Source organism: Grus americana, chromosome 1 (genome assembly GCF_028858705.1).
Source record: "Grus americana isolate bGruAme1 chromosome 1, bGruAme1.mat, whole genome shotgun sequence".
Classification (NCBI taxonomy): domain Eukaryota; kingdom Metazoa; phylum Chordata; class Aves; order Gruiformes; family Gruidae; genus Grus; species Grus americana.
The window spans coordinates 215,020,944-215,036,199 of record NC_072852.1 but is presented as its reverse complement, the minus strand read 5'-3'; the positions used below and the strand labels follow the sequence as shown (position 1 = coordinate 215,036,199).

At 41.6% G+C, this 15,256-nt stretch overlaps 1 protein-coding gene across 2 annotated transcripts in view; it reads right to left on the bottom strand.

The window, feature by feature from the left end:
- Positions 1 to 15,256, bottom strand: part of TENM4 (teneurin transmembrane protein 4) — a 622,246-nt gene that overhangs the window by 219,263 nt on the left and 387,727 nt on the right. For both annotated transcript variants that reach the window (XM_054803254.1, XM_054803243.1), the window contains one exon: positions 1,408 to 1,660. In XM_054803254.1, coding sequence (XP_054659229.1) covers positions 1,408 to 1,660 — 253 coding nt within the window. The remainder of the gene's footprint in view (positions 1 to 1,407; positions 1,661 to 15,256) is intronic.

Here is a 15,256-nt window from a genome sequence, read left to right as displayed (position 1 = left end):
TTAACGTTGGTTGTTTTGGGGTTTTTTTAAAGAAATAACATATAAAAGTCAATGCTTGAGTATATATACTCAAGCATTAGTAACACAATGTAATTACTGAAACTGTTGCCAAATCACACTTACAGTACTTGCTTATAATTTTGTCTTAATCTCTTGGATCCAGCTTCTTAGTTGCGTCTTTGTAATCAAGCAGTCGCAGAGAAATTAATTATCCTTAAATGCCATAAAATGTGATATTGAGGTCTGTTTTGGAAGTTTCAGAGGACCAGCAGACATAGCTCATTCTCAAAAAGATCAACACATGCGCTTATTTTTTATAAAAACATTTTCTTAGCAGAAGCTGGCAAAACTGGGTACATTTTGTCCCAGGATGCAGACACAGCTACCGCTGATCTCAGCGAGATTTCCACAGGCAGTGATGCGACAAATATGGCCCCTGTCTCAGTTTTCAGTTAGTATATGTTTTTTGCTGTCTAAAATCTTTCTTGTTGGAGAAGATGAGACAAATGAGGGGCACCATGTTAGGCCTGGAAGACTTCTCTCTAGACTGAAAAAGATACCATGTATGGGAGCTAATGACTCCAGCATCTCCGGTGGTTTCTCAGGAGCAAAGGAAATGGTGAAGCAAAACCTCTGGAGAATGTAAAAACTGAATTTCAAGTGGGACAACAAGAAGTAGCTGCACTCACCGTCAGATGGGAGGACTGTGGCTGAGGGAGTTTGACAACTCTCTTTTCCAGAACCTACATAGAATCTAAACAAAGCTATGAACTAGAACAACTCAGTGCACCCTTGTCACACCCTCTGTGCATTGCATAGGTGGAAAAGAATTTAAGAGCTAAATGGAAACACTATTAATTGACTGATGCCCTGCTATTCAGTGTTTCATGCTTGCTGGAGTGATGTTGTACGATAGTAAAATGCAGCAGCTGACCTCTCCTCATTAGGTAAAACAAGATCAACCTTTCCTGAATGATGTACTACAAAAGTATCTGCTTGATGAGGCACAGCTAGAAGGCTAAATCTTTTCAATATATTGACTGATTTCAGTTTCTTAAATAGGATATTGATTTATCCTACCACATAGGAAGAAAAGACATTAAAGGAAAATAAAAGAAAGAAAACCAAGAACATTTTAAGCTGTGATCCTGATTCCAATTTTAAATTAGGAAAATAACCTTATGAGCAGCTGTTAAAGACAATATTTTTAGTTTATGAAAGAAGAGCAATTTCCTCTTCTCCTAGTCCAAATAAAAAACCACAGGGAATAATAAATACAACTCAAAATACATAAGCCAAACAACATTTCACAAACTGAACGGCTAGCTATACAGATGTGTGTATTTTCCATAACATCCTTCGCACACACAGTCAGCGCATTGTAAAGTACTAATGAAAATGACGTACCTAGTCTCCAGTGGGATGTTACTGTTAAGTAACCAGTTGTCCTGAGCATGGGCTGGCTCTTGAGTGCTGGCTGGTTGTTCTCCAGAAAGAGAGTGGTCTGTAGGAGCTGGGCTGGGGTTGCTGCGTGGAGTGAAGTTCCCTCTGTTTAGGGAATTGATGGAGGCCGCGTGATGTTGATTTGGGGTGTGAGCATGTGATATTGGAGGTGGTGGAGTTCTAAGTCTTGAATGATTTTGAAGATTTGGAGGATGATCTAAAACAGAAGTAAAATATTTTTTAAGGTTCGTGATTTGAGTTGCTCTGCATTCGTTTCTGTGGAGGCACTCCTGAAAAGTATGAAGACTGGGATGCCACATATCCTAAATCAAACTCAAAAGGGTTACACAGCCTTGTTCCATATGGTCTAATAACACATGCATTGATCCCCCCAGCCGGCTAGAAAAATAGTTTGGTTTCATGCACAAAAGTTATGAAAGCTTAAAGCACTGCAAGAAGGCTGTCCTGACAGCCAAGTTAACTCCGATGAACAACTGCAGGTTGCAAACTGCAATCTATCTGTGACACTGATTTGTGATAAAGCATGAAAAATACAACCAGCCTGGATAGATAACACTTTAGAGAAATTTTATGATGGATATATAGCTCCCAGTGAAGTTTGTTCTGCCTGTTTTGCCAGAGAACTTTCAATAGTTAGGTCAACAAGAAGACTGAGAATACATTTAATCATAGACTGAGTTTAGGGAAAGCCATAAAACTGTGTCAGTGTTACACAATTTAACAAAATCCAATAGTTTGTATTGTTAGAGACATACTCAAACTGAGTAAGGAATGTATGTGGCATAAAAACTGAGGTGTCAGGAAAATGAAACAACATATAGTGCAGAAAGATGCAAAGATCAGTGATATGCCTACTGTGAGTTAAAACTCAAAACTATTAGCCAAGAGTCTGAAGGAGGTAGATTGAGGAATGCAAATATTTAAGAAAGACCAACCCAATACTGACTATATTGGTGTGTTTAGTTTTTTAATTAAGTATCAAGGGGTTTTTTCACATATTTTCTGGAAACCAATTAAAACTAAAATATTTGATGGAACTGGAGGGAGACTGACAGTTCAGCATCCAGGAAACATTTCTCTCTGATTTTAGTAGGTTTATGTTTGTAAGTCATTAATGCACAACACTTATCTGATGCCTTATCTGACAAAAAATGTAAATGGTATCAATCTAATACTTATCAGACAGACTTTTATATCATGAAAAACTGACACTCATGTACTCTCTAATTAGAGAGCTCAGAACTGAATGAACTGCACACAGTCCTAAATGACAATGAATGGTATCATGACATTCAATGACACTTTTGAAATCTGGATTAGGACTTGGATTCAGGAGAGGAACAGCGAAAGCATTTACAGTATCTCTGTAACCTCTCGGATATTTAGATGCATAAGATAAAATATAACGGTGGGTGAGATACATCCCATTCCTTCCCTCCTCACCCTGTATTGACTCACAATACCTTACCATTAATTATGGTTGATTATACCAAAACCTTAGGGTGGCTGAGGTGATCTAGCAAAAAAAAAATAGAAGGTTTTAATTACTAAGGTGCCATTATTGTGTTTGAATGTGTATCTACCTCTGGTTTTGTTAGGTTAGACATGGAACCAGGGCTATATATTCTATGGGGAGAACTGAGTGCTTTTAGGGTCTCAATCCATTTACCTTATACTCTGAGCAAGGTCAGAGGAACACCTTAAAAGTGCTGTTCTCTCTACTGCATATCAGTACAATGCAAGCTCAAAAAAAGAGGTCCATACTGGTCATCTACACGTGGACTATGAATGGAATATTCAGAAGTCTGACTTAGCTCATCTAAAATTAATAATGCCATACTGGACTCTGATCTAACACTAGTTAGCCCTGAAAAAGTCTGTACGTCAGCCAGTAAACTAAAGGGAAAGACAGAGCAATGACCATGGATTGTACGAACGAGGAATATCAGAACCAAACCAGGTCTGACCTCAGCTCTGCAGCGCCATGTGAATCAAAGCATCCAACCATCCTTGGCCTGGATATTATTGGGGATTGTCGCTTAACTGAAGCCCTGACCATGGAGGTAATAAAAACAACAGTGGAAGAATCCTACTGCGGGATTAATTAAATTAGTGACTCATTTTCCCACTTAACAGACAGCAGCCATGATTGCTAGAGGCAGAAAGAAGACGGGAAGGCAGGCAGAGAACACACTAAAACCTGCGGTCTCAGGAACATGTCTGCTTTGCAGACAAAGGGAAATAGGAACAGTGTATTAATTCCAGGCTGAGGGAGTCGGCCATAAATAGAGGATTTCCAGTTTTTAGGGCTGTCAATCTATCACGGTTCACAAGAACTTAATTCATCCCAGAGAAAATGACTTGTCTAATCAGGAGCAACACACCAAAGGTTTCCAAGATCAATTACTTGAGTTTTTATTACAGCTGATGCCTGAGATGAATACTCTGCGCAAACAGGAAAGGGGGGCAAGTGGGTAAATCCTGGAATATGTAATAGGTGTTTTGTGAAGTTCTCCCGCTATCGGTTGACTTTCCCTACTGGAGACACCATTTTCAGACTCTGAGTCAGAGCCTGTTTCCAAAGATCTGTTATGTAAATTCCAATTTACACCCTATTATTGCAGACACATTGCAGATGCTATTATGGATAATGCTTTCGAATCAAGTAAAAATGTGTCATTTTCATTCTCTATTTGCATACCCTCTGTGATTTCTTTGCTAAGTAAAGACAGCACATCTATCTTACTCTGGTCTATGTGATTTTTCACAGGATTTTATAGCTTGTATTTCTTTTTCTGACATTTAGGTAGCTTTTCCTCCCAGAATATTTTTAATTTTATTCATATACAAATTCTGAACACTTATGTCATGTCTGAGCATTACTGAATTTAATATACCTTGACTAGGATTAGCAACTATTTCCCTTGACTTATTATCTTTTTTTTTTTCCTCCTTCTTCTCAAGTTAAGGAACATTAGAAAAAAGGTGTAGATGAAAGCACAAGCTACGAAATCTTCCTACTGAAAATTACTGCAGCTGTGCAGGATTTTCTTGATGTGACAAAACTATTGAGGTTCTTACCCTCTGCGGTTGCCAAAGATCCTATGGATTTGCAAAGGATAAGGGAATCCCACAAAGAGAATTCTTTCTTGATTTCCTAAAATTGCAATTGTCCCCTTATTTGAACATGCTCTTTTTAACTTGTTTCACAATGGTTGAGTGATATAAAGTCTGTGGTTATATTTCCGTGCAAGAAGGAGAACCTTAATGCTGGCTGTGGTGCCTCTCTTACGTCATGTATGTGCATATATCTTGCTCTGATTATCCTGCTATATATTACATATAAACACTGTACAGTTACAGTTGCTTAGGCAGCACTGAATTTTTGCAGATCCTACCACTCAGGTGGGATACCGGGGAAGTCAGGTAGAGCTTTCTACATCTAACTGCAAGCCGTTATTGGGACAAGAGCACCACAGGAATTCATAATGCTTTATATAGAGAAGCAGGACATCATGGTCTCTGCATAAATTGTACTAGGTTCCCCAGACCTTTTTTAAGCAACTAACTGTGACTATTTGGAGTACTCAGAGAGAATAATTACCTGGCTTACTCAAAAAAGAGGTCATTTTCAAAATTTTCCTCCTTGCAGTTTTCCTCCTTGGTTTCCAAAAAGAAACGGAGTTTATCATTCCCTTTCTACTTGTTGCTGGCATGAAAAACCTGACATATGCTATTCAGAAGGACCAGCTAAGCTAACAAAGTACTGAGGAATAAAACAAACACCTTGTAAAACAACACTCCTCCCTCCAAATTTCTAATAACCTCCAGAGTCAAGCAACACAGCCTACAGGATGATTTTTGCCTTGAAGGGACAGCACAAGAGATCTGTCAACAGCAAAGGAGTCCTCCCAGCCTTAGATGCCAGGCGACAATGAAAGAGGGTCCGGTGATAAAGTTCAACATTTCTAGAAGATAGGGTGGCACTGTGGAAGTCAAAATAGCTCAGAACTTAACAAACACCTCTGTAAGCCTCATTTTATCTAATGGGTCTCCAAAGTGTGTCAAACATGAAATACGTCAGTATTCAAGTGTAATGAAACACTGGTAATCTGATTGCATAAAACATCAATAGCAATCAAGCTGGTTTTGTGTTGCTTTTTTGTTTGTTTTTTTTAACATTAAAATGTCATTGGCTAACACTGGCTTGGTAACCACAGATAAAGCGGAGCTGAAAGATAACTCAGTTAATGAAGCTTGTACTTGGCACACATTAGAGAGCCTTGACAGAATCCCGTGAATGAAGAATTGAATAAATGTGAACCATACAAAGATTACCAATGAGGAGCTAATATGGCAAAATTTAAATAAAAGGTCTGAACCTCATGTTCCTTTTCTTTCCCTTAATCTTTAATAAGTAGCACTGTTTTGAAATTAGTCTATGTAACAATTACACTTTCTGATTCATTAGGTTTTGGGACTGTGTTCAGGGCAAATGTGTTAACCTCAGATACGTTCTCATCTTTTTTTTCCCAGCTTCTCCTGTTCCTCCACACATTTGTCATTTGTATGTCTGCTCATATTCAGACAGCCTGATGCCTGACTGGTGTCTGGGTTAGCTACAGGAAATATTTCTCTTTACTCACTGTATATAGTGCCAGGTGGAATGAATCACTCGTTGCTCCCTTGAACTTAAACTCCACAGTAGCTGTGATGACTAACTTGGTAGTGTGACTTTGGGCAATCGTGCTTATACCCACACACAGAGAAATCCCTGCCGTTGCAGAGGAAACAATCTTTTTTATAATAATGAACTCTGCATTCAACTGACAGAGCAGCTAAGAGCCTTGCTTTGGCTCCAGGACCACGTTTCAATCTTCTGCAGATGTACACTCACAGCACTCACACCACCGGCCAGCTGAAATGACCTTCACAGGCTCCCTGTCCCTTTGGGTGCCACTGGGTATGGAAGCTGGGGTGCCTTCACTCATTAATCTGATGAGCTACCAGGTCAGGTGTACTGTGAAAGACTGAACTGGGTCTTCCCCAGCACCCTTGTAGGGGGCACAGAGAGTTTGCTGTTAAAAGTGAGACAGCTTGCCAGAAACAGGTTCCCTATCGGACACATGGCAAGCCAACGATGGCATCTGCAAAACGAAAAGCAAGCAGAATATTTTGCCCCCAAGTTGGCAGATGTGTTGGGTTTTGTGTGGCAAGGTTTTGGTAGCGGGAGGGGCTACAGGGGTGGCTTCTGTGAGAAGTTGCTAGAAGCTTCCCCTGTGTCTGACAGAGCCAATGCCAGCCGGCTCCAAGATGGATCCGCCCCTGGCCAGGGCCAAGCCAATCAGCGCCTCTGTGATAACATATTTAAGAAGGAAAACAAAAGAGTTAAAAAAAAACTTTTGCAGCCGGAGAGAGGAGTGAGAAGATGTAAGAAGCTCTGCAGACACCAAGGTCAGTGAGGAAGGAGGGGGAGGAGGTGCTCCAGACACCAGAGCAAAGATCCCCCTGCAGCCCGTGGTGAAAACCATGGTGAAGCAGGCTGTCCCCTGCAGCCCATGGAGGAGGGATGAGGGGGTGTAGCGATTCCACCTGCAGCCCGTGGAGGACCCCACGCTGGAGCAGGTGGAGGCACCTGAAGGAGGCTGTGGCCTGTGGGAAGCCCACGCTGGAGCAAGTCCGGGCCGGACCGGTAGACCCGCGAAGAGGGGAGCCCACGCCAGGGCAGGTTTGCTGGCAGGACTTGTGACCCTGTGGGAGGGACCCCACGCTGGAGCAGTCTGCTCCTGAAGGTCTGCACCCTGTGGGAGAGACTACGCTGGAGCAGTTCGTGAAGGACTGTAGCCCGTGGGAGAGACTCCATGTTGGAGCAGGGGAATGTTGAGAGGAGTCCTCCCCCTGAGGACAAAGAAGCGGTAGAGACAATGTGTGCTGAACTGACGGCAACCCCCATTCCCTGCCCCCTTGTGCCGCTGAGGGGGGAGGAGGTTGAAGCCGGGAGCGAAGTTGAGCCCGAGAAGATGGGAGGGGTGCGGGGAGGTGTTTTAAGACTTGATTGTATTTTCTCATTGCTCTACTCTGTTTTGCCTAGTAATAAATTAGATGAATCTCCTCTCTACATTCAGTCTGTTTTGCTCCTGACGGTAATTAGTGAGTGATCTCCCCCTGTCCTTATCTCGACCCAAGCCTTTTGTTAGACTTCTCCTCTCCCATCCCGCTGGGGGAGGGGTGAGTGAGCGGCCACGTGGCACCCAGCTACCGCCTGGGCCTAAACCACGACAGCAGATAATGGAAAAATAGGAGGAGAGAAATCAGAATGGGAGATGCTGTCTGCTCAGAGGGTAACTCGGTGGCTTCTGGTGACGGCCCGGATCAACTGCAGACCAAGCTTTTCTCTCATTTCCATAGAATCGAGCTAAATGTGCAACATCTGGACTGAGCTGAAGCAATGTGCAAAGATGGCACCTCTGTTGTACCAAGCAGGTCCATCTCAGGGCTGTTACTGATATTCTGAAATCTAGAGGAGAATTTCCTCCTTCAAGGAATGTTGTACAACAGGTTCTGTCTACATGGGACAGTCAGGTAGTCAAATGAGGAAGCCACCCCACAGGATGGTGACAGAGATGGAGTGAAACAAGTCACTCAGTATTCAGATGATTTATCTCCACAGAGATGTCTGTTTTCCCTCACTAACACTTAAAAACTGGAATTAGTGCCACAATTTGAGCGACTGAGTCTCTCCTTAAGAAGAATATCCACTGAATTTGATTTAAGACTAGCTTCTCCTACCGTCCAGAGGAGTGTTTGTACCATGCTGTGAAATAATACATGTTTTTTCTGTAGCAACACCTTATGCTGCTGGTTTTCAAAATGCTAAGCCACAAAATGACACTGCATCATAAATGAAAACAGAAAACTGATGTATAATCTCCATTAAGTAACAAAATAAAAATAGGAAGCTACCTTGATGTTTTTTCTCTATTTTATTTTAAGTAACAGCATAATAGGGAGCTGCTGTTCCATCAAGGACTCTCACCAGAAAAGAGCGTAGTCCTCACCATGCAGTTAAAAGCAGCACTGTGGATGCCCTGGTTCTAGAGTGTATTCTGGTTCAGAGTCTTCTCAAAGTTGAGCTCCTTGAATCCCAATCTTTACAGCCTTCTATCTCACTGATACTTTATCATGCTATATGGATAGACATGCAACCGTCTGTGTTATATGGATGACTGAGAAAAACCTGAGAAAAACCTAAGAAAAACCTTCCTGTGCTCACCTGTATTGTAAATTTGGGTCAGTCTTTTGTCCACAAAAGTCCTACAAGCATTGGAAACTATTTAATAGAAGAAAATTGCTATACAGATGTAAATAGTTTTGAGTGTTCATCTAAATGTGCAACTTGGACATTGAATTTGCAATAACCTTTGCTACAGTTAGTGGATACCAAAAAGAAGTTGCAGAACATAAAAACTGTAGAAAATTTTCATGACAACACTACCTACAGTGTCCCTGTGAATATCTCCAGCCATCAGCTGTAGCTATTTTATACACTCTGGGTAAAGCTACATACAACAGGACCAGTGAAAAAAGACTCTGTAACTATCAAAATCTAAACTTGACCTCCTTTTTGTACATTGTGTAAAAACTGCAATCATTCTTCATCTTGCAAACAGACTGAAACCAGTAGCAAGTGGAAATGGAGGGGCTAGAAACCACACAGCAGATAAAATGGCACCTTGCTATTGATTGACAAGTCTAGGCTTTATAAACTATGAGGACTTCATTCTGAAACATACTTAAGTAACTTCATTTGTTTAGATGAATGACAGCAAAAATCAGGCCCACCTGGATGGTACAGGTGCACACATAAAACTAGTTGAAGCTCCTCTCTAGCTGCACAGATTAACACTTCATTGGTTTTACTGTCTATAGGAAACAACAGGTACCCCAAATCAAGTCCAAACAAGCCATCTCCACTGTATTTTTCTCATCAGATGTGTACATTACATGCAAGCTTTCCTCTCAAGTGCCAAAGTGCCTTTGCAAAAGCAAAATATTGACTTTTGGGTTTGAAATCAATGTTTTTGTTTGATGCTAGGCTGTCAGGCTTTGGCTGTACATAGTCAACGAGAGCTCTGGGTGGTGGTTTTTTCACCAGTATGCACCTGATAGAATTGAACGCCCGAAAAGTAATGCTTTTAAATAGGTCCATGTCACTGTCAAAGGATGGTTGAATCACCATCCCTGGCTATTTAAAAGACATGTAGATGTGGTGCTTAGGGGCATGGTTTAGTGGTGGACTTGGCAGTGCTGGGTTAATGGCTGGACTTGATGATCTTAAAGGTCTTTTCCAACCTAAATGATTCTATGATGATATGCAGAATTTCAACCCATGGTGTTCATTATTTAACTTAATAAAAAGGAATAACAGACTAACAAAATCAAGGCAGATGATTACTATTTAGACTCTGACAGTTTATGAAGAATCATTGCCTTAAACATGGAGGAAAAAGGAAAAACCCCAGAATATCTGGCAGAGTGTAAATGAGTTACTTAAATATAAATAACATATTTAAGTTCTTAAATAAGTTACTGGAAATATGCGAAAGTAGCCTCTACAGTGCCCACCTAAGCAAATTTTCTTGCAGTCCTGGAGATTCCAGATCTTCTGCTGGACTTACTGAAAAGGAACACCTTTAACTACCCTGACAGTATACACCTGCGGCAATAGTAGCCATGGAAGGCTCAAGCTGTTGAACTGCTGGCCCTTCTGGTCAAGGAATATAAACAAACAAAAAAACAGACATATATTTCTATATATAACAATGCATCATTATAGCTCCTTACCTCTTAGAAAGGCCCCAAACATCAAACCTGACTGTGAGCCTTGCCACTCTGGTGAGATGCTGCAGTCACCCCTCAAGTCTGGGTTCTCATGTCTGGAAACCCGTAATTACAACTCTTTTAATTTTCAGGAGGATGCTCAGATCTCTTTGCTGTGCCATTTTGACAGCACTGACGGCTTCCATGAGCTCCCTTCCAGCTAAGTGACTGAGGATAACCCACCTCCACTGCATCTTATTGGGGGACAACACCCTAATGTGAGGGAAGAAAATCCACTGACTTGAGCAAAGGATGGCGTATCCGTGCTCTGATTTTGCGTTGCTACACATCACACTCATTGAATGTTTCTAAACATGTGTGCCTAAAATTGCAACCTACCTGGTGAAGAACTGGGAGCCCGCAGCTCTTTCTTTTCTAAGTAAGAGATATAGGAAGTCAGTACTTCTGAAAATGTCTGCCTGTTTTTAGGTGTCAAAAGGTATATTCAGTTCCCCATAGTTTATATATTGCAACGTATGCTATATAAACCCTAAAACTCATCTGCAGTCAGCCAGGATATCCCAGTGGCTGGGGATTAGGTGATGCCTATGCCACTTGAATGATCACCCCTCACAAGCCTCCTTCCAGTGGTGTCCAACTTGCACGGTCTCAGCACAAGCAGCTGGGTGCCATCCCTCATGCATAAAAGGCCCAGAGAAATGGAAATAACTCTCAGATTCGCTGCCCCCACGCCACTGCACATTTAAGAAAGACAACTTTTATTATACCTAAGGTTATCCTTCATGAAAGAAATGTAGCGCGTTTCTCTGATGTCTGCAGTTTATTGACTTGAGGCACTGAGGAACTCTTTTGTACAGAGAGAGTTTAACTGGTTTCCCTGCGTACGCTGTCTCCTGTGTCTGTTGTGTGGTTCTTTCATACAGTAACATATGGAGACAAATATATACACAAACAGAAAACCACACAGTTCAGCCTTGTCCAAACCAGACATGATTAGCTGGTATAGTTACACCGGCAAATTTCTGAATTGTTTGTGTAAAGCAGTTCCCCAGACTAAAGTACATCCACAAAAGGTGCCTTTGACTGCTGTAATAGCAAATAAACTCAGGATTTTGCCAGCACAGCTCTGTCAAATATTGTTGGCTTTCTTTTTTCATATACCTATATTGGCAAAGCTTTGAAATACAGACCTGATCTTTGCCTGTTTCTCCCCAAAAATAAAATGAACAGTCTTTATTTTGCTTACGCCCTTCAAAAATCTTATCTAAACTGCAGCACTGTTGTGCCTTAGCCGCACACAAACAAACAGGACTGACAGATCCCCAGCTCCATCAGCAAAGCTGACTATTTATAGCAGCTGAGGAAATTGTCTGTTTTATATAATTTTTACAATGTTGTTAGCAGTGACGATCCAGAAACCATCCTTTCACAAGTACGAAGCGATACAACTTCCACGCAGTTCGACTGCATGACAGGACAAGCTATGGGCTCTCAGTGGTCAGGGTGAAAGATTAACATGCTGCAAAAACATTTTAAAAATTTACTGTATTCAGTGTTAACTCACAAGCTTTGGGTCTGGATTCCGACCTCTGAGGGGCATGTAATTCCCAGAGCCACCAGGGAGCTGCACAGCACAGACATCCGAGGGAGGGGTTTGTCCCTTTCTTTTTTGTTTGTACGTGTCCCGGGCTTGTGAATGAATCAGTCTCTGGAAATGCACAATTCCATTATTTCACAGCAAAGCGCTTATGGAATGTGACATGATGTGGTGTAGCACAATGCCAACAAGCACTAATGATTTTAATTATTTACTCTAGAGAAAGAAATAGGGAAATTTCATGTTGGCAGCAACTGAAATAAACTATTTCACGTCTTTGCTGGCAAATGCAGATTTTTTTCATGACTTTGGATCAACTTCTGTACACGCTGGCACCCAGGTGCCACCAAACAGAGGCCCTGCACAGTACACAACTAGTTTGCCAGTTTTTCCTTTGTTACTCGCTCCTTACCCCCATCCTCTTTTTTTTTTTTTTTTTTTTGCTGCCTTTAAAGTTTTAACAAAGCCACTTCTGTTAAATACCTCCAAAGCCCAACATAAACCGGTGACAATTCTATCTGACAGCTGTGACTGACATGATGTCTGTCACAGTGATTAATACCTACATCCCCCGCCCCATCCACTGCGTATACAAAAGCTGACTGATTTCCTTTGGTGAAAACCATGGGAGCAGTTAAGTGTAAAATCTCTCTGCACAGGTGGAAAGCCGTATTCCCTTTGGCACAGGAATGTGATTTGTGAGAGCTGGGCTCCATGACCTTTCCCTTCAGGTTCTATTTGACATTCTCGGAAGCATGATGGCAGAAGGCTGCACTCCACATAATTCTGAAACAGACATAAAACTTTTATATTTTTATTAACACTTGAAGAGGCCACTAAAAGAAAATCAAAACTATGAATCTGTCAAGACACCACTCAGCAATGCTGCACTTTGTTCACAAAAGTGCCATGACGGAGGGCAACGTTGATCCGGTGTGTATGTTTGTCTGTCTATTCATAACGCCTCCACCCCTAAATATCTCAGCGCTAATTAATACAGTCCCTCTGGCAACACACTTCTGAGAGGAAATATTCATGATGAGTCTCATTTATGGTTAGTCTCAGTTATCACATACTTTTTTTTTGCTTCTATGTTTTATGATATAAATCTCTAGAATGTAACAAATATCAACAAAATTATAAATACACATACACCAAAATATAAATAGATCATAAAGACATTTCTAGATGTTCTGATGTTAATTTTTTACCCTATTATTCTGAATGTAGATTTGTATAGCTCTGCCTTGTTACAGATAGACAGATGTATACAAATGTATGCAGTGTTATAAGGACAGAAAAAACATGTTACAATTAAAAGATTTTGATCTTTTCTTAATTCCTGCTCTTAACTTTTTGTTTCCCTACCAGGTGGTATTGCCTTTTCTGGCATCATACATTCAAGTGATGCTTGCTGCCCATCAACTTTCATCTTGGAAAAAGGGCTAAACTAAAATGAATAAATAAAACAGTGGACGAGGGAAAGACCGTGGATGTTATCTACCTGGACTTTAGTAAAGCCTTTCACACCATTTCCACAGCATTCTTCTGCAGAAACTGGCTGCTCATGGCTTGGACGGGCGTACGCTTCTGTGGGTAAAGAACTGGCTGGATGGCCGGGCCCAAGGAGCTGTGGTGAATGGAGTTAAATCCAGTTGGCAACTGGTCACAAGTGGTGTTCCCCAAGGCTCAGTACTGGGGCCGGCTCTCTTTAATATCTTTATCAATGATCTGGATGAGGGGATCGAGGGCACCCTCAGTAAGTTTGCAGATGACACCAAGTTGGGCAGGAGTGTTCATCTGCTTGAGGGCAGGAAGGCTCTACAGCTGGATCTGGACAGGCTGGATTGATGGGCCGAGGCCAGTTGTATGAGGTTCAACAAGGCTCAGTGCCGGGTCCTGCACTTGGGTCACAACAACCCCAGGCAACGCTACAGGCTTGGGGCAGAGTGGCTGGAGCCAGCAGTGTGCCCAGGTGGCCAAGAAGGCCAACAGCATCCTGGCTTGTATCAGACATAGTGTGGCCAGCAGGACCAGGGCAGAGATCATCCCCCTGTACCCGGCACTGGTAAGGCTGAGGGAACTGGGATTGTTGAACCTGGAGAAAAGGAGGCTGAGGGGAGACCTGATCATTCTCTACAACTACCTGAAAGGAGGTTGTAGCCAGGTGGGTGTTGGTCTCTTCTCCCAAGTAACAAGCAGTAGGACAAGAGGAAATGGCCTCAAGTTGCACCAGGGGAGGTTTAGATTGGGTATTAGGAAAAATTTCTTCACCAAAAGGTCTGTCAATCATTGGAACAGGCTGCCCAGGGAAGTGGTTGAGTCACCATCCCTGGAGGTATTTAAAAGACGTGTAGATGTGGTGCTTAGGGACATGGTTTAGTGGTGGACTTGGCAGTGTTAGGTTAACAGTTGGACTTGATGATCTTAAAAGGTCTTTTCCAACCTCAATGATTCTATGCTTCTATGATTCTATGAAAAAGGTTTCTGGTAGAACAAAAAGACTGCCCTAGCTTTTCTGAAAAAATTGCAAAAAAAGTTGTACCAGAATTATTCTTTATTATCCTAGTGCCTTTTGTGGTTTTTCTTTAGTTCAGGAGAAACTGAGAAAAAACACTGTACCAGGCTATACAGCAGTTATTGTCAAGCCCACAAGATAGAAAATAGTTAGAAAGAGGTGTATCTATTTCTGCAAGTCATACTTCGTAGACACAAGTCTACAAACTGCCCATGTGTGAAACTGCCTCTGGATTGCTGATAGCTATGCCAATAGAGAGATTTTCATGTGCACAAACAGAACTTACGTACCATCTCCCATTTAGTCCATGGCACTATGCCACTCAGTGACATCTGTGACCTGGAAAAATTCACCACGAAAATTTTAAAATCAAACCTTGAATTAACGATATTAGTGCCAACCCCTGAAGCCAGGTGTTTAGATTGTTTAATAATGTACTTTGGAGATACATAGTCCTAGCACTAACTGAAGTCCAATATTAGCTGAAGATTCCCATAGCATGTGGCTGTTCAAGAGCGTGACAGTGCACGCAGATAACACTTTGGCATGAAGTGTGCGACTTTAAAGCTCAGTCAGATTATCATGAAAGATGAATTTTCTAAGGTTCTTTTCATTACTTTCTGTAAGTGCTCTTGACATTCTCCAAAGCAGTTTAGGAGAGCTTCCCGGGAAAAATGTCAAAATAAAGTAATAATTTCTTATAATATTGTTCAACAAAATGTGAGCATGGCATGATTTAGAAATGAAGATCAGCAACTTATGAAGACGGTGCACACATGCACACACCTATATATTATCAAGGGCTTCGGTGTGATCAAAACAATAAACAATAATTT